Source organism: Macaca nemestrina, chromosome X, assembly GCF_043159975.1.
Source record: "Macaca nemestrina isolate mMacNem1 chromosome X, mMacNem.hap1, whole genome shotgun sequence".
Classification (NCBI taxonomy): Eukaryota; Metazoa; Chordata; class Mammalia; order Primates; family Cercopithecidae; genus Macaca; species Macaca nemestrina.
In genome coordinates, this window is record NC_092145.1 from 147,059,698 (window position 1) to 147,080,112 (window position 20,415).

The following is a 20,415-nucleotide window of genomic DNA, read 5'->3' on the forward strand; positions in this document are numbered from 1 at the left end:
CGCATGCGCTCGGTTGCCCAGCACCGGCCGGAAGCTCCACCTACGTATCGCGAGAGCACATCCCAGGGTATCGCGAGAGCACATCCCAGGGTATCGCGAGAACTGCTTAGGCGTTCTGGCTGCGGATGCGGAGCCGGGGTGTCTTCCGCGGAAACTGACGTTGCGTTTCCGTTGTCGGCCTCCGGCTGCAGGTAGGGAATGGAGCGAGTAGGGGGTGGGTGTTTTGAGTCCCTGGAGGACTTCCTAGCCCCTGCGTGACGCGGATGTTGGTCCTGTACCTCCACCCCTCCCCGGGGTGGCCGGGCCGGACCTGCCAGCCCTCCGCCAGCTCATCCGCGCGGCCCTTCCACCTGCAAACGTCCGCTCTCTCGGGGGCTGTGGTTTCGCGGTTCACGGGGTCATTCAGCTAACCCAGGGTTTCTTAACGGCGGCACTGTTGCCTTTTGGAGCCGGAAGATTCTTTATTTTGGGAGGCTGCCCTGTGCATTGTAGGTTTAGCTGTATCCTTGCTCTCTATTTTGTCAGTATCACCTTCTCCCCCAAGTGTGACAACCAAAGATGTCTCCAGATATTGCCAGATGTCCTCTTGGAAGCAAGATCGCTCCGGGTTGAGATCCACAGAGCTAAACGTTTTAGAGTACCAACCATTGTGTGCTGTGAGGTAAAGGTGAGCCGGTCCTCATGATGCTTAAATGTAATTAGAAAGAAAAAGAACCAAACCTCTCAGAAGCAATAATGAAAATGTTACGGCCAGAGAATTGAACAAGAACTAAGATGCATTGTAGACTGGATAAAGAGTTTAAAGGGCAGGTGGTTGAAGATGGAAGTAATCCAGATCATCTCTGTGGAAAAAGAGTGACTTTATCAGGGCCTTGATGGGTAGGATTCGGGTGGTAAGCAAAAAGGAGAACATCACAGGAAGGGGAAAAATGAGCAAAGGAATCATTAAAAGAAAACAAAAAGCCACGATCTTCTTGGGGGCAGTGAGGAATCTAGCCTGATTCCAGAGTTGTGTGCTGGGAATATAAGCCTTATACGGTATCTAAGTCCTGTGAGGACAAAATTGGATGTCAGGTTTGTGTACAGCATTGAAGATGAGTACAATGAGTTTTGATCTCTGGCTGTGAAAAACTTAAAAGTATTTAAGAGGCAGTAAGAGTGACAGGACTTCATAGGAGGTGGAGAACCTGTAGGTTTTTGTTGGAAACAATTGAAGAGGAGGAGAGGCTTAGTTGGATTTTAAAGGATGGGTAGTAGTTGCAGACAGAATCAAGGAGAACATTCCAGGCATGAAGAGAGAAATAATAGCAGCTCTGAACTGGATACAGTCAAAGTGAATTTGGGAGAAAAAATAAGTAAACGAGTCAACGCTAGCAGAGGTGGAACAACAGGGCTGAGAAAAGACATGTGGAGCAATGTGGGACTCTGTTTTGAGTACTAGTACATGATCCTGTAGCTGAGATGCATCAAGGCTTTTGAGTGGAATGATGAAAATAGTGTTCTGAAAAGATGTTGATATGTTGTAAATGTTAAGTAGAATCGCTTGTCCACTGGTTTAAAAAAAAAATGTTCCTGAAGACCCCCTCACTTCCACCCCCACCTTTGGTCCCACAGTTAAATACATGAATATAATTAGATAAAATGTTCTCGAAAACCTAGCATAACTTCTAAGGGGTGAGAGAATTGCTTATAATACTAATAGGAAAATGTCACATTAGAGACCTGTCAGTAGTATTCCTACTGCCCCTCCTCATGGCAATAGACATATCCCATGCCACACCAGTTTAGTCTCATGACCCCAGGTCTGTGGAACAACTGAAACCACTGCTGTCAGGAGCACAGGGCAGTTTTTCTAGCAGCTCTTCTATGGAGGCTGTAAGGAGGCTTGCTACAAAAATGGATGTCTTTGGAACTGGAGTCCATGAGTTTTATCTTGCATTTGCCTGCAACTTAAAATGAGAAGGGACTTCCAAGTTCATTGAGCATCTTGCCACTCTGGCACTGGTGCTGTGCCAGCCACCCCTTAGTTTCTAGTTTCCCAGTGACTTCAAATGAGCAGTCCTGGGCTTGGCCTATGGAATGGTTTGGAATAAGTCTGTATAGTCCAGAGTCAGCAAATACTTGGCCCTCCTGTAGGCACTGCACTTCCCCAAATTCATAGCAGGCATGGATAATTGATCACAGCATTCTTTCCTGCTGACCACACTTAGGCTCAGAATCTTTCTCAGCACCAGTTCCTGGCAGTCACTACCAGTTGATTAGAATTCGCTCATGAAAGGAAACTCATTTGCCATCCCTAGCCAAGTCGCTTTTTCATTAGATAGCTTACTGTATTTAAAGATAGTACTGTGCTGTACCCCGCTCCCTTTCCACCCCAAAAAGTCTCCCCCGCCCCGTTTAAACATCCTCTTTCCTTCAGTTGCTCTTGTCTGGTTTCCAGAGCATTTCCTAGCCTAGATCCTGCCCTCCCCTCCCCTGTAACACACAGAGTTACGGATCCTTTTACAATATGATTCCCAGAACTGAGTACCTTCCCCAAAGATGATAATATTATTGAAGAGGACATCAGCATTCTCCCCGACCTTGCTCTTAATACCACCTAGAATTGCATTAGCTTTTTTGACAAACCTGTCAGACTTTTGCCTCTTACTGAGCTTGCAGAACTTTTGGGTTGATATAGATGAACTGTTCTTAATCTAGATTTCCCTTGTCCTTTTGTACAGTTAATTTTTAATCCCAAGTACAAGGCTTTCTTTCTTATCCTCTTAACTTCTATCTTGTTAATTTCACCTAGCTCTCCTAGCCATGGAGATCTTTTTAAATCCTAACTTCTGCCTTCTAATAAGTTAGCTGCCCTTGGTGTTACCTTTGAATGTGATAAGTTATCTTCATTCAAGATATTTATTAAAATACTGAGCTAAACTGGGTTAAGGTCAACCTCAAAGCCTTCCTAGAGACCCTGTGCCATAAATTGACATGGAGCACCCAATGAACGTTCTCCGAGTATTGACACTCAAGTCAGCTGTGAGCCATCTCTCATTCAGCAAATAATGAGTGTTTTTTGGGTCCCTGGCACTGTTGTACCTCTAGGGATACCACAGTGAACAAGACAAATGGTGTATCTGCTCTCATGGAGGGCAACATTCTAGCAAGACTCTGTATTTTCACCCAGGCTCCAGGACTCCAGTTTGTTCTTAGGTAGATACCAAAATATTTCATAAAATGACTTTCTGTTTACCTACCGTATCTCCCTTCAGAAACAAAAAAATGTAAGTTTGGCATGACTTGTTCTAGTACAACCAGGAGTATATGAATAAATAATAATCTGTTTTTATCTAGGGATTCACATTAAATGAGTTAATGTATAATAAAAGTGCCTGGCATGGCATCTGACTGAAAATAAGCATTTAATACATGTTTCTGTTGGTGTTCTAGTCGCTCTGAATGTACCCTGTTATAGACTAGGAGATAAGCCTTTTTCCTGTTTCTGAAAATAGGAATAGCATTTAACCTAGCGGATGATATGGCATTTTTCTTGCAATTTCTCAAATGTCATTGATCAGAAGTTACGCAATCACATTTGTTAACCCAAGGTATATAATTTGTCAGGACCTGACAACTTGGATTTATTGAAATAGCTAGATGTTTTCTTTTCTTTTTTTTTAAATTATACTTTAAGTTCTAGAGTACATGTGCACAACATGCAGGTTTGATACATAGGTATACATGTGCCATGTTGGTTTACTGCACCCATCAACTTGTCATTTACATTAGGTATTTCTCCTAATGCTATCCCTCCCCCAGCCCCCCACCCCTCGAGAGGCCCCGGTGCGTGATGTTCCCTGCTCTGTGTCCAAGTGATCTCATTGTTCAGTTCCCACCTATGAGTGAGAATGTGCAGTGTTTGATTTTCTGTCCTTGTGATAGTTTCCTGAGAATGATGGTTTCCAGCTTCATCAATGTCCCTGCAAAGGACGTGAACTCATCCTTTTTTATGGCTGCATAGTATTCCATGGTGTATATGTGCCACATTTTCTTAATCCAGTCTATCATTGATGGACATTTGGGTTCGTTCCAAGTCTTTGCTATTGTGAATAGTGCCACAATAAACGTAGGTGTGTGTGTGTCTTTATAGTAGCATGATTTATAATCCTTTGGATATATACCCAGCAATGGGATTGCTGGGTCAAATGGTATTTCTAGTTCTAGATCCTTGAGGAATCGCCACACTGTCTTCCACAATGATTGAACTAGTTTACAGTCCCACCAACAGTGTGAAAGCGTTCCTATTTCTCCACATCCTCTCCATCTGTTATTTCCTGACTTTTTAATGATTGCCATTCTAACTGGCATGAGATGGTATCTCTTTGTGGTTTTCATTTGCATTTCTCTAATGACCAGTGATGATGAGAATTTTTTCATGTGTCTGTTGGCTGCATAGATGTCTTCTTTAGAGAAGTGTCTGTTCATATCCTTTGCCCACTTTTTGATGGGATTGTTTTTTTCTTGTAAATTTGTTTGAGTTCTTTGTAGATTCTGGATATTAGCCCTTTGTCAGATGGGTAGATTGCAAAAATTTTCTCCCATTCTGTAGGCTGCCTGTTCACTCTGATGGTAGTTTCTTTTGCCATGCAGAAGCTCTTTAGTTTAATTAGATCCCATTTGTCTATTTTGGCTTTTGTTGGCTTTGCTTTTGGTGTTTTAGTCATGAAGTCCTTGTCCATGCCTGTGTCCTGAATGGTATTGCCTAGGTTTTCTTCTAGGGTTTTTATGGTTTTAGGTCTAACATTTAAGTTTTTTTTTTTTTTCTTTGAAATGAAGTTTTGCTCTTGTTGCCCAGGCTGGAGTGCAATGGTGCAATCTCGACTCACCACAACCTCCACCTCCTGGATTCAAGCAATTCTCCTGCCTCAGCCTCCCAAGTAGCAGGGATTACAGGCATGTGCCACCACGCCCAGCTAATTTTATATTTTTAGTAGAGACAGGGTTTGTCCATGTTGGTCAGGCTGGTCTCGAACTCCTGACCTCAGGTGATCCACCCACCTCAGCCTCTCAGCCTCCCAAAGTGTTGGGATTACAGGCTTGAGCCACCGCACCTGGCCCTAACATTTAAGTCTTTAATCCATCTTGAATTAATTTTTGTATAAGGTATAAGGAAGGGATCCAGTTTCAGCTTTCTACATATGGCTAGCCAGTTTTCCTAGCACCATTTGTTAAATAGGGAATCCTTTCCCCATTTCTTGTTTTTGTCAGATTTGTCAAAGATCAGATGGTGTTTCGGTACCAGTACCATGCTGTTTTGGTTACTGTAGCCTTGTATGGTTTGAAGTTAGGTAGTGTGATGCCTCCAGCTTTGTTCTTTTTGCTTAGGATTGTCTTGGCAATGTCACTGGGCTCTTCTTTGGTTCCATATGAACTTTAAAGTAGTTTTTTCCAATTCTGTGAAGAAAATCATTGGTAGCTTGATGGGGATGGCAGTGAATCTATAAATTACCCTTGGGCAGTATGGCCATTTTCATGATATTGATTCTTCCTATCCATGAGCATGGAATGTTCTTCCATTTGTTTGTGTCCTCTTTTATTTCATTGAGCAGTGGTTTGTAGTTCTCCTTGAAGAGGTCCTTCACATCCCTTGTAAGTTGGATTCCTAGGTATTTTATTCTCTCTGTAGCAATTGTGAATGGGAATGTTCACTCATGCTTTGACTCTCTGTCTGTTATTGGTGTATAGGAATGCTTGTGATTTTTGCATATTGATTTTGTATCCTGAGACTTTGCTGAAGCTGCTTATCAGCTTAAGGAGATTTTGGACTGAGATGATGGAGTTTTCTAAATATACAATCATGTCATCTTCAAACAGGGACAATTTGACTTCCTCTTTTCCTAAATGAATACCCTTTCTTTCTTTCTTTTGCCTGATTGCCCTGGCCAGAACTTCCAACACTATGTTGAATAGGAGTGGTGAGAGAGGGCATCCTTGTCTTGTGCCGGTTTTCAAAGGGAATGCTTCTAGTTTTTGCCCATTCAGTATGATATTGGCTGTGGGTTTGTCATAAATACCTTTTATTATTTTGAGATATGTTCCATCAATTCCTAGTTTATTGAGAGTTTTTAGCATGAAGGGCTGTTGAATTTTGTTGAAGGCCTTTTCTGCATCTATTGAGATAATCATGTGGTTTTTGTCGTTGGTTCTGTTTATGTGATGGATTATGTTTATTGATTTGCATATGTTGAACCAACCTTGCATCCCAGGGATGAAGCCGACCTGATCATGGTGGATAAGCTTTTTGCTGTGCTGCTGGATTTGGTTTGCCAGTATTTTATTGAGGATTTTTGCATCGATGTTCATCGGGGATACTGGTCTAAAATTCTCTTTTTTTGTTGTGTCTCTGTCAGGCTTTGGTATCAGGATGATGTTGGCCTCATAAAATGAGTTAGGGAGGATTCCCTCTTTTTCTGTTGATTGGAATAGTTTCAGAAGGAATGGTACCAGCTCCTCTTTGTACCTCTGGTAGAATTTGGCTGTGAATCTGTCTGGTCCTGGACTTTTTTTGGTTGGTAGGCTATTAATTATTGCCTCGATTTCAGAGCCTGTTATTGGTCTATTCAGGGATTCAGCTTCTTCCTGATTTAGTCGTGGGTGGGTGTATGTGTCCAGGCATTTATCCATTTCTTCTAGATTTTCTAGTTTATTTGCGTAGAGGTGTTTATAGTATTCTCTGATGGTAGTTTGTATTTCTGTGGGATTGGTGGTGATATCCCCTTTATCATTTTTTATTGCATCTATCTGATTTTTCTCTATTTTCTTCTTTATTAGTCTTGCCTAGTGGTCTATCAATTTTGTTGATCGTTTCAAAAAGCCAGCTCCTGGATTCATTGATTTTTTTTAAAGGGTTCTTTGTGTCTTTATCTCTTTCAGTTCTGCTCTGATCTTAGTTATTTCTTGTCTTCTGCTAGCTTTTGAATTTGTTTGCTCTTGCTTCTCTAGTTCTTTTAATTGTGATGTTAGGGTGTCGATTTTAGATCTTTCCCACTTTCTGTTGTGGGCATTTAGTGCTATAAATTTCCCTCTACACACTGCTTTAAATGTATCCCAGAGATTCTGGTACATTGTGTCTTTGTTTTCATTGGTTTCAAAGAACAACTTTATTTGTGCCTTCATTTCGTTATTTACCCAGTAGTCATTCAGGAGCAAGTTGTTCAATTTCCATGTAGTTGTGCAGTTTTGAGTGAGGTTTTTAATCCCGAGTTCTAATTTGATTGCACTGTGGTCTGAGAGACACTTTGTTGTGATTTGTGTTCTTTTACATTTGCTGAGCAGTGTGTTACTTCCAATTATGTGACCAATTTTAGAATATGTGATATGTGGTGCTGAGAAGAATGTATATTCTGTTGATTTGGCGTGGAGAGTTCTATAGATGTCTATTAGGTCTGCTTGGTGCAGAGCTGAGTTCAAGTCCTGGATATCCTTGTTAACCTTCTGTCTTGTTGATCTGTCTGATATTGACAATGGTGTGTTAAAAGTCTCCCCTTATTATTGTGTGGGAGTCTAAGTCTCTTTGTACGTCTCTAAGGACTTGCTGAATCTGGGTGCTTCTGTATTGGGTGCATATATATTTAGGATAGTTAGCTCTTCTTGTTGAATTGATCCCTTTACCATTATGTAATGGCCTTCTTTGTCTCTTTTGATCTTTGTTTTGGTTTAAAACAGAGACTGTTTTATCAGAGACTAGGATTGCAACCCCTGCTTTTTTGTGCTTTCCATTTGCTTGGTAGATCTTCCTCCATCCCTTTATTTTGAGCCTGTATGTGTCTGCACATCAGATGGGTTTCCTGAATACAGCACACTGATGGGTCTTGATTCTTTATCCAATTTGGCAGTCTGTGTCTTTTAATTGGGGTATTTAGCCCATTTACATTTAAGGTTAATATTTTTATGTGTGAATTTGATCCTGTCATCATGATGTTCGCTGGTTATTTTGCCTGTTAATTGATGCAGTTTCTTCATAGCATTGATGGTCTTCACAATTTGGCCTGTTTTTGCAGTGGCTGGTACCGGTTGTTTCTTTCCATGTTTAGTGCTTCCTTCAGGAGCTCTTGTAAGGCAGGCCTGGTGGTGATAAAATCTCTCAGCATTTCCTTGTCTGTAAAGGATTTTATTTCTCCTTCACTTATGAAGCTTAGTTTGGCTGGATATGAAATTCTGGGTTGAAAATTCTTTTCTTTAAGAATGTTGAATATTGGCCCCCACTCTCTTCTGGCTTGTAGTGTTTCTGCTGAGAGATCTGCTGTTAGTCTGATGGGTTTCCCTTGTTGGGTAACTCGACCTTTCTCTCTAGCTGCCCTTAACATTTTTTCCTTCATTTCAACATTGGTGAATCTGACAATTATGTGTCTTGGGGTTGCTCTTCTCTTTGTGGTGTTCTCTGTATTTCCTGAATTTGAATGTTGGCCTGCCTTGCTAGGTTGGGGAAGTTCTCCTGGATAATATCCTGAAGAGTGTTTTCCAACTTGGTTCCATTCTCCCCATCACTTTCAGGTACACCAATCAAACGTAGATATGGTCTTTTCACATAGTCCCATATTTCTTGGAGGCTTTATTTCTTTTTACTCTTTTTTCTCTAACCTTGTTTTCTCGCTTTATTTTGTTAATTTTATCTTCAATCGCTGATACCCTTTCTTCCACTTGATCAAATCGGCTATTGAAGCTTGTGCATGCGTCATGAAGTTCTTGTGCCATGGTTTTCAGCCCCATCAGGTCATTTAAGGTCTTCTCTACACTGTTTATTCTAGTTAGCCATTCATCTAACCTTTTTTCAAGGTTTTTATCTTCCTTGCGATGGGTTCAAACATGCTTCTTTTGCTCGGAGAAGTTTGTTATTACTGACCTTCTGAAGCCTAATTCTGTCAACTCATCAAAGTCATTCTCCATCCAGCTTTGTTCCGTTGCTGGCAAGGAGCTGCGATCCTTTGGAGAAGAGGTGCTGTGACTTTTAGAATTTTCAGCTTTTCTGTTCTGGTTTCTCCCCATCTTTGTGGTTTTATCTACCTTTGGTCTTTGATGTTGGTGACCTACAGATGGGGCTTTGGTGTAGATGTCCTTTTTGTTGATGTTGATGCTATTCCTTTCTGTTTGTTAGTTTTCCTTCTAACAGATCCCTCAGCTGCAGGTCTGCTGGAGTTTGCTGGAGGTCCACTCCAGACTCTGTTTGCCTGGGTATCACCAGTGGAGGCTGCAGAACAGCAAATATTGCTGCCTAATCCTTCCTTTGGAAGCTTTGTCCCAGAGGGGCATATGATTGTGCCACTAGTTTGGAATCATTGATGTAGACCCATGCTGTCTAGTACTGTAGCCACTAGCCACTTTTGTTTAATTAAAATTCAGTTCTACAATCTCACTAGCCACATTTCTTTCTTTCTTTCTTTCTTTCTTTTTTTTTTTTTTTGAGATGGAGTCTCACTCTGTCACCAGGCTGAAGTGTGCAGTGGCATGATCTTGGCTCACTGCAAGCTCTGCCTCCTGGGTTCATGCCATTCTTCTGCCTCAGCCTCCCAAGTAGCTGGGACTACAGGCACCCACCACCACCACACCCGGCTAATTTTTTGTATTTTTAATATGGACGGGGTTTCACTGTGTTAGCCAGGATGGTCTCAATCTCCTAACCTCATGATCCTCCCGCCTCGGCCTCCCAAAGTGCTGGGATTACAGGCATAAGCCACCATGCCCGGCCCACACTAGCCACATTTCTAATGCACACTAGCTCCCATATTGGACAGCACAAGTGTAGAACATGTCCGTCCTCGCACAAAGTTCCATAGATTGGACAGCACAGAATCCTAGTGTATGTCTTACCTTTGCTGGATACCCTCAAGTATTTGCTAAGTGATTGCAGCTGTTCCCCTCCCGAGATAATGGGGTCTTTTTCTCCCAGGGTGAATTCAGTTCTTCCACTTCACCTGTCAGTTTTTTCTTGGCGGAAGTGAATGAAAAGCTACAGCCCTTCTTGCTTTTTTAGCTGTTTACAAAATCAAATAATTGGCAGCTGAAATCAAGCACGGAATATATATAAAGAAAGCTCTGTCTCATCTTCTGTGCAGCTGGGTAGTTGGTAACAGCATCCTCATGCAGTCGGTCTTTGAGTTCCCTTTCTGTCTGCTGACTTAGTGCCATGCTGCTTGCCCATTTGTGGCTTTCCATATAGAGGTGAGTGTGGGGATGCATGTTATCTCGCTTATACATATATGTACATATATTTCCTTATGTTTTTTTTTTGTTTTGTTTTGTTTTTGCTGCTGCTTAAATGTGCTGAAGAAAGTAAGAAGCCCTTCCCTTGGCAGACTCCAGCTCTGAAATCTAGTCCAGGAAGAATTCATGATATCATTGTTTACTTTGTTCAAATTTCAACTCCCTCCTTCTTCCCTTCACTTTGGAGAATTATTGCCAGTTCTTCTAGTTTTGCATAGCTTTTTTATCATTCCAGCTTGTCTTTATTATCCACTTTTTCTGTTTGGACCTTTTTCTCATCTTACCCCTAAAACAGGGGCAAACATTTTCTTTAAAGGGCCAGATAGTAAATATTGTTGGCTTTGTGGGGCGGCTGGTCTGTGTCACAGGTGCTTAACTCTGCCATTGAAGTGTGAGAGCAACCTTAGATGGTCGCAAAAGGATGGGCAAGGCTAGATTTGGCCTGCAGTCTATAGTCCCCCACCCCTCCACCCCTGCCCCAAATAGCATTTTAAATCCTACTTCATCACGCCAAGAGTCTCTGATCTGCCTTTTCTTCCCCAGTTATGACCTTCCAATTCTAGAGTTAAAAGTGCCAGCTGTGCCTTGATTTCCTTTATAAAATGTGTCATTCATTAGCAAGTACATATCAGATTTCTTCTGATTTCATTGTGTGTTCTGTGTGAATCAGCAGAAGGCCCAATGAGGCTTGATACGTCTTGGCTTCTAACACACCTCAGATGTATGTTCCAGGAGACTGACTGTAACTTCCGGTTTACTTGATTTCCACTCCATGTTGAGAAGTTACTAGTCACCACATCCCAGTGTGCATACAGTCTTCCATGTTATTCTAGATAACATTAATTGAGCAGGTACTGTGAGTCAGACACTGTGCCAGGTGCTTTACATGCATTAGATTGTGTGATCCTCATAAGTGCACCATAAGGTGCTACAGTGTTATCACTATTTTACAGATGAGAAAACTGACATTAGGAAATTAAGGACTGCCTGTGGTCCCATTGCCAGTAAGTAGTAGAGCTAGACCTGAACCTAACTTTGTTTGACTCCAAAGTCCTTGTATTAAAAATATACACCATGGGGTTACCTTGGGGTAAATCCATCCATGCCCCCACCCATCCATCATTCATCTAGATTCAATTATCTGTGCTAAAAGCCATGGAATCACTTATGTTTTTTTCCCCAGTTTCTCGTAGTTTTATTTCTTTTGCCAATCTGTTGAACTTTTTTGTTTTTGTTTTTTTGGGTTTTTTTTGAGACAGGGTCTCATTTTGTCACTTAGGCTGGAGTGCAGTGGTGCGATCTCGGTTCACTGCAGCCTTGACCTCCCTGGGTTCAGGTGATCCTCCTGCGTCAGCCTCCTGAGTAGCTGGAACTACAGGCACATACCACCATGCCTGGCTAATTTTTGTATTTCATGTAGAGATGGGGTTTCACCATGTTGCCCAGGCTGGTCTTAAACTCCTGGGCTGAAGCAATCTGCCCACCTCAGCCCTCCAAAGTGCTGGGATTACAGGTGTGAGCCACTGCACCCTGCCCAATGTGTTAAACTTAGTTCCAAGATCTCTCAGTGCCTCAGAATGTCTTCCTTTATGGATTATTTCTTCCATCTTTTCTAGAATACAAAACTCTTCCTTTCTTATAAATTGGTGTATAAAGAGGCATATCATAGACCCTTAGATTTGCAAAGACTTAGATTTATAGCATGCATACTTCAAGTAGAAAGAAGACAAATACAGCACACGCAGTCTGTGGATCAGTGCTACAGTGTCTCTCCTTTCTAGGTAAGTGACATGAGGTAGAGTTGGTTTTAGTTTCCCCCGACGGATGCTTCCTGGAAATTTCTAAGGCAAGCTAATGACTTCATTGGTCTTCCCACTACTCTGTATTATCCTTGACTTACCACCACCTTCTGTTAATCCTTCTAGGTGTTTGTGCTGCTAACTGGTCCAGTCCAAGTGAAGCCTGGCTTACTCGACCAGACACTCAGGGCCCCTTGAGCTAAATGAGCCATACTTTCAGATCATGAGACTGTTGTCTTAGTGATTTCATGTTAGAGGTCTTCCAGTTTCCTTATGAAAATACATTAGATTCTACAGGACATATCACAGATATATAATTTGTTTATTCCGGAAGCTACATATCTTCACTAGTATACTGGAAACTGTGCCAAGCTTAGTAGCATCTTCCTCTACAATGTCAGGTTTAAGTTAAAAAAGGAATTCTACACTTCCCATTAGTCATTTTTTAATTTGAAGATTGACTACTAAAAATATGTACCATTTTTCACTTAATTAGGAGCCATATATTGAAGACCATGTCTGGGAGCTTCTACTTTGTAATTGTTGGCCACCATGATAATCCAGTTTTTGAAATGGAGTTTTTGCCAGCTGGGAAGGCAGAATCCAAAGTACGTAAGAATTTTTATGCTATTGTAATGATATGGTATAATATTATTTTAGAACTGTAAGATCTGGACAGATAAGGTAACTGAAATCCACCACAATTAAATGAGGCTTGCTGTAGAGTCCCACAGACTGATAGAAGCCAGCCAGGGAATGTCCTTGGAGTTGTTTATTCATCCTTTAATTCAGCACAGACTAGCATGACGCTCTGGCATTCCCATGATACTCAGTTCACTATGTCACCCACCATGAATTGCTGCTGCTTAAGCACATAAAAACATAGTTCACCTGTAGCAGATTGCTGCCTTGAAATGCCATAAAAGTCCAGGCTATTTTCATGAATCACGTTTTTCATCAGGACCTACTGAGTTAGAAAAGCCCCTTACTTCCCTGTCTTCCTGCTGCCAGTGGGCCTGCAGCACCTCACTTCAGGGGCATTCTGCAGCACTTCCTGGCTAGGTTGAGCCTGCATGCTCCCCTCCCCAGTGACACCTTGGCTGTACACAAGAAGCTCAAAAGCAGCACCAGAGGTGATAATATCTGACTTTCTTGTCAAGAATGGTTCCAAAAACCAAGCTTGGCTTGAGAACATATTGCCGTTCAGACCTGTAGATTTTTTTTTTTTTTTTTGGAGACAAGGAAAATGGACCATATATTTTAAGAAAGATTACCATCCCAAATGCTTAAAATAAAACCATTTGGATCTTACTTATTTATTTATTTATTTTTGAGACAGAGCCTTGCTCTGTCACCCAGACTGAAGTGCAGTGACACGATCTCAGCTCACTGCAACCTCCGCCTCCTGGGTTCAAGCAATTCTCCTGTCTCAGCCTCCCAAGTAGCTGGGATTACAGGTGTGCACCACCATGCCAGGCTAATTTTTGTATTTTTAGTAGAGATAGGGTTTCGCCATGTTGCCCAGGCTGGTCTTGAACTCCTGACCTCAGGTGGTCTGCCTGCCCTCGGCCTCCCAAAGTGCCGGGATTGCAGATGTGAGCCACCACACCTGGCCCAGACCTGTAGAGTTTTGACATGAGAAGAGCCCAGTTCTTTCCAATTTCTGTTTCTAATAAATTGCTGACAAGTTTGCTATGTTTCTCCCAACCTCCAAAAATTGGCTTTAATGTCCTTTAAGGAACTGATGTTTTGAGTTAATTGTAATGCATAATATATGATATTTTTCAACTATTTGGGCCTTGCCACCAAAATAAGATAGGCATTTGTTTAAGGGATTCTCTACGAGGTGGTGTTGTGACATTATTTTCTCATATTATGAGAACACTACTCATTAAAACTTGTTTTGAGGTATCTCTGTACCAGTATTGCTCTGTGGGATGCAGCTACTTGTATGTAATTTCTGTGCACTCCACTGGCCTTGTGTTGGACAAAGCACACATAAAAATACTCTGTTGCATAACTTGATTTTAGTTCTTTCTCCTGCTACCACTCACTTTCTTAAAGCGTTTTCAGTTTGCTCCTAATTCTTCAGGATTGATCATCATTGTAAAAGAAAACACTGCTGTGAGCCAGACATAAAAACAGCCATTTCTCTAAGGATTCACTTAGCTTTGTCATGGCAACATGAGTGAAGTAAAACATGCTTTAACTACGCATGGGATTCCAGGGCAACAGGCCGCCCTCCTCCAGCCCAGGCATGAGAACAGCCTCCTTGGCAAGGAAGCCGTCTTGGTTTCCTGTGGCTGTTGTAACAAAGTACAAAAAACTGAGTGGCTTGGGACAGCAGAAATTTATTGTCTCAGTTCTGAGGGTCACCATGTGAAATCAAGATGTCAGTGGGGCCATGCTTCCTATGAAGGCACTAAGACAAGGGTCTGTCCAGGCCCCTCTCCCAGCTTCTGGGAGTTCCTTGGCTTGTGGCAGCTTAACTCCAGCCTTCATGTGGCATTTTTTCTCCCTGTGTGCATCTCTAAATGTTCCCTTTTTCTGAATACACCAGTCCATTGGATTAGGGGCCCACCCTACTCCAATGTGACCTCATCTTAGCTAGCCACATCTGCAGCAACCCTCTTTCCAAATAAGGCCACATTCTGAGGTACTGTTGCTTAGGACTTCAACAAAGGAATTTTGGAGAGGAAACACTTCAACCCATAACAGAGGTATTCTTTGGAAAATGGTTTGTTTGGGTTTTTTTGAGATGGAGTTTTGCTCTTGTCCCCTAGGCTGGAGCGCAATGGTGTGCTCTTGGCTCACTGCAGCCTCCACCTCCCGGGTTGCTTCAGCCTCCCGAGTAGCTGGGATTACAGGCATGCACCACCACAATTTTTGTATTAGTAGAGACGGGATTTCACCATACTGGCCAGGCTGGTCTCGAACTCCTGACCTCAGGTGATCCACCTGCCTTGGCCTCCGAAAGTACTAGGATTACAAGCATAAGCCACCGTACCTGGCCAAAAAATGTATTTTCAAAGAATTACATCAGGGTAAGACTGCATTCCAAGTTGTGAATTCCCTCTTCACATTATGGTCAGACAGTCCCACCTTCTGTTCACTTAAGCCATTTCAGCCCAGGAAAAGGACACTCCCAGCTCTGACAGGACTGTGTCCTGCTGTTGACACAGGCGACTGCTCACAGCTGGGGCTGAGCATCACCTCCCACTACTTCCAGGTCCCGCTGCCATGTAAGCTCCATGCACTGGAAAGAGGCCTCTGGCAGGCCGTTTTAAGCACCATTTCAACTGTCTCTACTGCTTACCTGGTGCCATTGTGCAGGAATCTGGGCCCTCTCCGTTTCCTCCCAGACCTTGAGCCTGGTGTGAATGGCACCTCTTCTCCACAGGATCTTGTTTTTTGTTTTTTTTTTTTTAAACATAGTATTCTTTTTTTTACATGTTTAAATGGTTACAGAATTTGGTAACTTCCTTCTTGAAGCATGAAAAAAAATTTCTATGAAAAAGATTTTGAATAAATGATTTTGTATAAATCATCTGTATACACATTTCATTTATTAATTGGCTGTTTCTGTTCTTTGAGATTTAGATATCAAATTTAAAAATAGAATATAATGTGAAAACAGATCTTTTGTAAGTCTCATGACAGTAACAAAGTATAAAAGCAAACTGTTTTTTTCCCCACAAGAAAACCATCTATAGAATTTACAGAATGAAATGTCAGCATTCTTGATGTCATATGGAAATGTTAATCTGTGGTTGCTCACACTGTCATCTAGGATGACCATCGTCATCTGAACCAGTTCATAGCTCATGCTGCTCTCGACCTCGTAGATGAGAACATGTGGCTGTCAAACAACATGTACTTGAAAACTGTGGACAAGTTCAACGAGTGGTTTGTGTCAGCATTTGTCACTGCGGGGCATATCCTTACCTTCTTAGTAAAGATAACTAAAGTTTGGGTTCACAAACCAGAAGAACATGGAACATAGATGCCAGGCTCTGAGTCTGTAGACATCACAGTCAGGTGAAAATGTAAGTTTCCATTTATGGGGCTACTTTTCTTTTTTTAGGGGGGAAAAACATTTTAATAGCTAATTTTAAAACTAAGTCTCATACACAAAAAAAAGTTTATCTGGACCCTATCAAGGTTATTTTACTTTATTTTATAGTTATTTTCTAACTTTGAAAGCTTATGTTCTCTTTATGATAAAACTAAGCTAATTTTAAACCCAGTTTATATATTCAACTTTTCCATCACAAATACACTGCATGTGACTAATTTGAAGAATATTGTATCAACGAACTGGTTTTTTGTTTTTCGTTTCTAAGAAGGATTGTGCCTTAATTATTTCACATATGAGGTTTATTATGCTTCATGACATAAGACAAGAAGATGGAATAAAGAACTTCTTTACTGATGTTTATGATTTATATATAAAGGTATGGTATGTTCTATAATTTTTAAAATCTGATGAGAAAGGATTCGACCTTTGTCAGGAAAGTGGCCTATCGAAGTAACTCCCTTAGGCTGCAGTGTACCTTTCAGACTAGCTTTCCCCCATCAGAACTATCTCTGGCAACTCTCTCTGCAGGTAAGTCTTCACAGGCAGGTGAATATGTATTTAGGAACACAACTCATGGTAGTTATCTTTAGATGACTGTGAAGGTAAATTGGTTTCATTCTTCACCTCTTGGTGCTCATAGCTGATTTTATTAGGGATCCCTAAAGACAGCAAGGAAGCAGCCTATATAAGGGAAAATTACTTCATAATTTAAAATGTTTCCATCTACTTTACAAATAAGTTACAGTGCAATTAATACAGATCATAAACTGGCAGGAAGTGATTTTTATATGATCAAATAGCCACTCAAGAAGAATGGTGCCACTTGCATTTCTTGATTTTGAAAAATAAAATAATAATACAACGTCATGGTTACACTGCAGTGGTAACAGTGTGTTGTTTTGTTTTGTTTTGTTTTGGAGACAGAGTCTTGCTTTGTTACCCAGGCTGGAATGCAGTGGCATGATCTCAGCTCACTGCAACCTCTGCCTCCCTGGTTCAAGCGATTCTCCTGCCTCAGCCTCCCAAGTAGCTGAGACTACAGGTGTGCGCCACCACACCCAGCTAATTTTTCTGTTTTTAGTAGAGACGAGGTTTTGCCATGTTGGCCAGGCTGGTCTCGAACTCCTGACCTCAAGTGATCCACCCGCCTTGGCCTCCCAAAGTGCTGGGATTACAAGCGTGAGCCACCATCCCTGGCCCGTATGTTTTTAATAATTTCAATAAGTTCTGTATTTGGACAGAATTTCTTGCATATCAGCACAGTAATACAATTTAACAGTATTCCTAGTCAGAGGTAGTAATATTTAGCCCTCTTATAAAGATGAACAATGTCAAGTGATTAAGGTATAAAAATCAGCAATGCGTTTCCTATTAGTGATTCCATTTAATGATTTTCTCTCGTGTTATGATACACTAATTACTTTGAGAAGCTGATCATTTAGCAGTCTTGTGTTAAAGGAGAGTATTAAAAATCTGATTGTTAAAAGATTACCATATAAGAGTAGCTTTTTCTGAACTCTGAGCACATGGCAGACTTTGTTTTATGTAGCCAAAGGGCCATAAGATTAATCCATTTATTTATAATGAATATGAGTATTTCACACACAGGGTAAATCCTGAAAGTTAACTGACATAGGCAACATTTATCATACTGCCATTAGTTTTACCCCAGATACTTCTCAAAACCAAAACACCAAAATAAAAATTTCCTTAAGAGGATGTTAGTATTTAACAATGCAGCATTTTCAGTAAAACTTAAAAATGTGGTCTTTAGACTTTTGAATGTCTTTGGTTTTTAATTTAAAACTTTAAAATGATTTCCTTTCAGAGACTTATGATTTGTCAGCTTTTTTGCTTCACTAATACTTTCTTCTTTCCTAGTTTTCAATGAATCCATTTTATGAACCCAATTCTCCTATTCGATCAAGTGCATTTGACAGAAAAGTTCAGTTTCTTGGGAAGAAACACCTTTTAAGCTGAATGCAGAAAATTCCAAAATAAATGATGTCACCACAATGGTGTATACTCAGGAATGTGTACATTGTAAGTTACTTGATTAAATAGCCTGGAAAACTTGTGTATTCTCAGCTTATCTAAACCTAATGAAATTCCTTTTATATTTAAAAATAGTACATTCTGTCTCATGTCACATATCAATAGATCAATTGGTATTTCCTTGTGAACAGTGTTATTTATGAAGAGCTCATTATCAATAATCATGATTTTTTTTTTTGAGACAGAGTCTTGCTCTGCTTGGCTCACTGCAACCTCCGCCTCCCAGGTTCAGGCGATTCTCCTGCCTCAGCCTCTGACTAGCTGGGACTACAGGTGCGTGCCACCACACCCAGCTAATTTTTGTATTTTTAGTAGACATGGGGTTTCACCATATTGGTCAGGCTGGTCCTGAACTCCTGACCTCGTGATCCACCCGTCTCGGCAAGTGCTGGGATTACAGGCGTGAGCTACCACGCCTGGCCATGAAATAAGCTTTTTGTTTTTTTGTTTTTGTTTGTTTGTTTGTTTGTTTTTATGAGATGGAGTCTCGCTCTTGTTGTGCAGGCTGGAGTGCAGTGGCACAATCTTGGCTCACTGCAACCTCCACCTCCCGGGTTCAACCAATTCTCCTTCTTCAGCCTCCCAAATAGCTGGGATTACAGGCGTGCACCACCACGCCTGGCTAATTTTTGTGTTTTTAGTAGAGACGGGGTTTCGCCATTTTGGCCAGGCTGGTTTCGAACTCCTGACCTCAGTTGATCCACCCGCCTCGGCCTCCCAAAGTGCTAGGATTACAGACATGAGCTACCGTGCCCGGCCAGGAATAAGCTTTTGACTTGCCCGATTCAGATAGGTTGATCTTTTGTGTTTTTTTTTGAGATGGAGTTTCGCTCTGTCGTCCAGGTTGGAGTGCAGTGGCAGTTGTTTCACTGTAACCTCTGCCTCCTGACTTCAAGCAATTCTCCTGCCTCACCCTCCCAAAGTGCTGGGATTACAGGTGTGAGCCACCGTGCCTGGCCCAGATAGGTTGATCTTAATGTAACAACCCAAAAATAAATGTCATAGTCAAGATTTGGTAGATAAATTTAAAATTAAAATATTCTGCAGTTGAGAGTGAAATGTGATAGCACATACATTGATGTTATGCATTTAAAGATGTTATAAAAATGTATAGGCAGTATACACAGCACTACTCAAGAAGCCAAAGAAACACTTGTGCAGTGCTAAGTGTCACATGTCCGCTTCTGCCAGAGGCTAGGAATAGTGATCCTGCTATAATGTGAGAACCCGAATCATGTTTATAAAATAGGAGGCTGGGAGCAGTTGCAGGCCACAGTGAAGTGTGTTGCTTCTGTCACTTTATATTCTTATATTTCCTTTCCCTCAGACAGTAAACTGTTGATACTCGTAAAAAGTTGTAATGCAATTTTTAGTACTGTTGTCAAAGAAAAGTTTGGAATCCATTAACATTTGTACTCAGCCTTTTAGGTTATACACCAGAGGGGGCTGGGAATTTTCTCTTTGTTCCTATGATAAGTAGATCTTACTGTAAAATAGTAAATGTCCATTGGAAAGCAAGTAATACAACCTGTGCTAATTCGGAGCACTTGAACAATTTTGTTCCATTCTGAGTAACTTTTGAGCAAGTAATTCTAAGCTTTGTCTTGTATCCTTGTGTGAAATGGCATCATTTTTACCCTATTTGATTTCTTAAATAAAGATGTTTTTTCAAGATTGTGGTAGTTTAATATCCATTTTTAAAGTGCTGCTTTCGTCCTCTCTCCCCTATTGATAGCGTGCAAACTAATATGATGTCTTCACCTGTTACAGAGCTCAGATCGACTCAAACTAGATGCCAGAGCTTTGGGAGCAGAAAAATTTACATACTCATCTAGAAATCTAGAAGTAATTTCAGCAAATGAGTATTTTTTTCTATATAGTTGGCCCCACCCTCAATGAGCATATCATCCAGAGGGCTGTGATGCAGGCCAACCAAGAGCAGCAGGGTGATTGAGAGCGGGAAGACTTGGCTCAGCTGCCCAACAGTGGTACCCTTTTCTCCAGGCTGGTGAAGGTGAGGTAAGAACTAGTAACACACTTGTGAGTATATTACTAAAGTTAAATGCCAAATTTCATGTGTGAGTGAGTCTTTAAAGGAGCTGGAAGGGAAGTGGAGCATTGAGTGGGACCTCCAAGGTAGGCTGCACAGGAAAGCATTGCAGGCATGAAGGTGTGAAGAGCACTTGGGCACGTGGGTAGAATTGACAGCTGATAGATAGATGCTGATCATGAGGAAAG

At 41.3% G+C, this 20,415-nt stretch overlaps 1 protein-coding gene across 1 annotated transcript; it reads left to right on the plus strand.

Moving 5' to 3' along the window:
* The first annotated feature begins 3 nt into the window (after positions 1–3).
* LOC105478144 (trafficking protein particle complex subunit 2) lies at positions 4–19,851 on the plus strand. Its single transcript, XM_071088539.1, has 3 exons — positions 4–191; positions 12,541–12,652; positions 15,835–19,851. The coding sequence occupies exons 1-3, from the start codon at positions 4–6 to the stop codon at positions 16,045–16,047; spliced, it is 513 nt and encodes a 170-aa protein (XP_070944640.1). The 3' UTR covers positions 16,048–19,851.
* Positions 19,852–20,415: the final 564 nt, after the last annotated feature.